At 37.7% G+C, this 3,419-nt stretch overlaps 1 protein-coding gene across 1 annotated transcript; it reads right to left on the bottom strand.

Annotated features, from left to right (window-relative positions):
* Window positions 1-363: 363 nt before the first annotated feature.
* LOC150028746 (uncharacterized) lies at window positions 364-1,627 on the bottom strand. The gene has a single exon (XM_090300092.1). The coding sequence runs from the start codon at window positions 1,588-1,590 to the stop codon at window positions 364-366; it is 1,227 nt and encodes a 408-aa protein (XP_090156218.1). The 5' UTR covers window positions 1,591-1,627.
* Window positions 1,628-3,419: the final 1,792 nt, after the last annotated feature.

The following is a 3,419-nucleotide window of genomic DNA, read 5'->3' as shown; positions in this document are numbered from 1 at the left end:
AGGCCTATTTGGTAGGCTTGCCCCCGGAATGAAGTCAATTTGATGTTCTATACCTCTAAGGGGAGGAAGTCCAATGGGACCCTCATTAGAGAATAGATCTTCAAATTCACTTAAAAGGTTTTCTATTTGAGGAGGTAAATTCATAAGTTCACTACTTGTGGCAGTGCATGTAAGTGCTCCTTTACAAAAGATAAGGCTTGGTTGTTCAACAAGAAGCAAATTTTCAAAAACGTTTTCAAGAGGCTTTTCTTGTTGATCAACTTTGTGGGAAGGAACACTCTTCTCCCACGCCTTTTTATCCCTAAGGATTTTCTCTTTTTCTAGCGCTCTTTTTTTGTTTGTTTTCCTCATCCCTCTTTTGCTTCATTTGTATTTGTCTTTCACCACTTGAGAATGTGGTAAAGGACTAAGTACAAACTTTTTATACTTGTGGGTGAAGGAAATCTCGTTAGTGAGACCATCATGCAAGGTTTTCTTATCAAATTGCCATGGTCTCCCTAATAAGATATGACAAGCTTCCATAGGTACTACATCACATAAAACTTTGTCTTTGTAGTTCCCTATGGAAAACTTGATTTCCACTTGCTTGTCTACATGTAGTTCCCCATTTTCATTAAGCCATTGAAGTTTATAAGGTTTTGGGTGAGGAACTACTTGTAACTTAAGCTTCTCCACCATCCTAGCACTACAACAATTGCAACTAGATCCACTATCCACAATGAGAGAGCATATGTTTTCTAAAACATTGCATCTTGTATGAAATATGTTCTCTCTTTGTGTTTCAATGGAAGTGCTAGGGTGATTGTTGAGGGTTCTCCTAATCATAAGCAATTCTCCCTCTAATGGAGCTACCCTCTCATCCTCTCCCCCTTCCTCTCTTTCACTAGGCTCATCCTCGCCACTAGTGTATTCATCTACACCCTTAAGAAACAAAGTCCTTTGGTTTGGACATTGTGCTTGCACATGCCCTCTACCATAGCACTTGAAACACTTAACATCTCTAGCTCGGATGGGTGGGGTGGAGGTTTCTTTGGTGAAAGGTTTGGTAGGTTCTTTTGGTTTTTCTTTGGATGTACTACCCTCCCTTCTAAACTCTTTCTTGGGATAAAAGTTAGAGTAAGGGCTCACCTTTTGACTTGACGTTTTGCGTAAGATTTGTTGCTCAATTTTAATGCAAAGTTGGACCAAGTCATTCAAGTCTTGGTAAGGTAAGAGTTCCACTCTATCTCTTATCTCAAGTGATAGGCTACTAAGGAACCTAGCTATTGTGGTTTCCTCCTCTTCTCTAATGGATGCTCTCATCATGTAGAGCTCCATTTTTTGTCTATACTCTTCCACACTCATGTTTTTTTGTTGGAGTCTTTGGAGCTTGTCCATCAACTCCCTATGGTAGTAGGAAGGTATGTGTCGGCGTCTTAGGGCTCCCCTAAGGTCATTCCAATATGTAATGGGAGGTTCCCTATGAAGACGCCTTTCTCTTTCGAGAGAGGTCCACCAATACATGGCGTTCCCTTGGAAGCTAAGGGTGGCTAGGGGTACCTTACGTTCTTCACTCACCCTATGGCAAGCAAAGAGTTGTTCTACCTTCATCTCCCAATCTAGGTAGATTTCTACGTTTTCCTTACCATGAAAGTGAGGTAAGTCTACTCTAGTTTCCCTTAGCACCTCTTGCTCCCTTTGCCTATTTCTTCTAGGGGGTGGTTGGTAATAGTCATTAATTCTAAGGCTCCCCTCCCCTAGAGACTCATCACTCCTAGATGCATGAGTATGAGTTTTTTTTTTTTTGTGATTTTTGTGATTTCTCTTCTTGTGCTTTAGCCAACTCATTGATTTTGTTCTCATTCTCCAATTGTCTAAAAGAAATTAATTGCACCGCTTGTGATACTTCTTTCAAAAGAGTTTTCAAAGATTTTACTTCACTTTCAATAGACTTTGGAGAGTGAGGAGAAGAAGACATGGCTAAAACTTTGTGTATATAGGTGTTTTACCTTGAGAAAGTTTAGGAAAGTTAAAGAAGGTAGTTTTCCAGGTAAGGGAGGTGAGTCACAAAGGACTACTTAAGTACCAAGCCTTTTCCTTGCCAAAAACTATCCCCCAATGTCTTTACACAAAACTTTCTCTTAGTAAAGCACTTAGAACACAAGTAAGTTGAGAAAACAAATGCAAGAAAACAATGTATGGTAACTAATTAACAAAGCTAGACGGTTTTAACAAAGCTTAAAACAACCACACATACAAAGCGTTACTAATTAAGCAATATAGAAACAACTAAAGACAATTAACAATTGCTAATTAAAGAGTTCTATACTAGTCGGCCCTAGGTGAGGCTTCTTGGACACTTGGAGCCCTTGAAGACACACCCACCGTCTAATGCGTAATTAAGAGGTAATTAACACAAATCAAGTTGCAAGGAAATTAAGAAAAACTCCCTTTGTTGATCCTCTTTTTGCTAAATGCACTTCCTTGTTGTCTTTGCTTGTTGGCCCTCCAAGTGTTTGTAGTGTTTTTCAAGAAAGCTTGTTTCGGCCTTGGCTTTGTTTCCCCTTAGAATGAAGGTTTTAATTCTCCAATTCCAGCACCTATCAAAAGACTAGACCTTACCCAAGTCAAGTTTCCATTCAATTAAGCACCAAAGGAGAAATAAATTCCAGCACCAATTAGAGGTCAAAGAACAAAAGCAAGAAACAATTTAATTGAATAAAACAGTACCACCAAAAGGATTTAGATTATGACAACTAGAAAGAGGTCCAAGAAATATTAAGCAAGCAAATAAAAGGTACCAAAATAAAGGTAGGCACACAAAAGAATCCTAAGAATGGCACTAGAATTAGATGACCAAATAAAAAAACAGCACCACTGGAAAATGTTGTGGGCCAGAAACGTGTTTTTCCCCAATTTATGCTGAGATGTTTTTTCAAAGATATGATTCTGAAATTTGATATGAAAGATATTCAAGATCTTAGATAAAATATGGCTTTGGAATCACTCAAAACGCATGCACCAATTTTTTTTAATAAATTTTGCAATTTTGGTGTTCAGTTATGCCAGCTGTAGGGCCTCAGATTTGCACACTGATTTTAAAAGATTTATCATTTTTTTTCTGTTGATTCTTTTGGACTAATTCTTTTTCTGTCCTTTCTATAACACTTCAAACTTGCAAATTCCAGAGAATCAAAATTTTCCTATGAGTGAAAATATTTTTCTGGAACAGAACAGCCAGCACAGAAAAATTGAAACAGGGGATTCTGGAAACTGGAAACAAAAACAGCAAGATACCAAAATTTAAACACAATGGAATTTGTGAAATAGAATTTGTGTAGGATCTAAACACAAATAGGAACTCAAACTAAAATTAAAAAGGCACCAAAAGATCAAAGAACAGCAGATTCAAAGCAATTAAAGATACCCAAAATCAAGAA

The sequence above is a fragment of the Phaseolus vulgaris genome, chromosome 3, assembly GCF_051622355.1.
Source record: "Phaseolus vulgaris cultivar YP4 chromosome 3, ASM5162235v1, whole genome shotgun sequence".
NCBI classification, from domain to species: Eukaryota; Viridiplantae; Streptophyta; class Magnoliopsida; order Fabales; family Fabaceae; genus Phaseolus; species Phaseolus vulgaris.
Note: the sequence above shows the minus strand (reverse complement) of the source record. Positions and strands in the feature narration are given on the sequence as shown.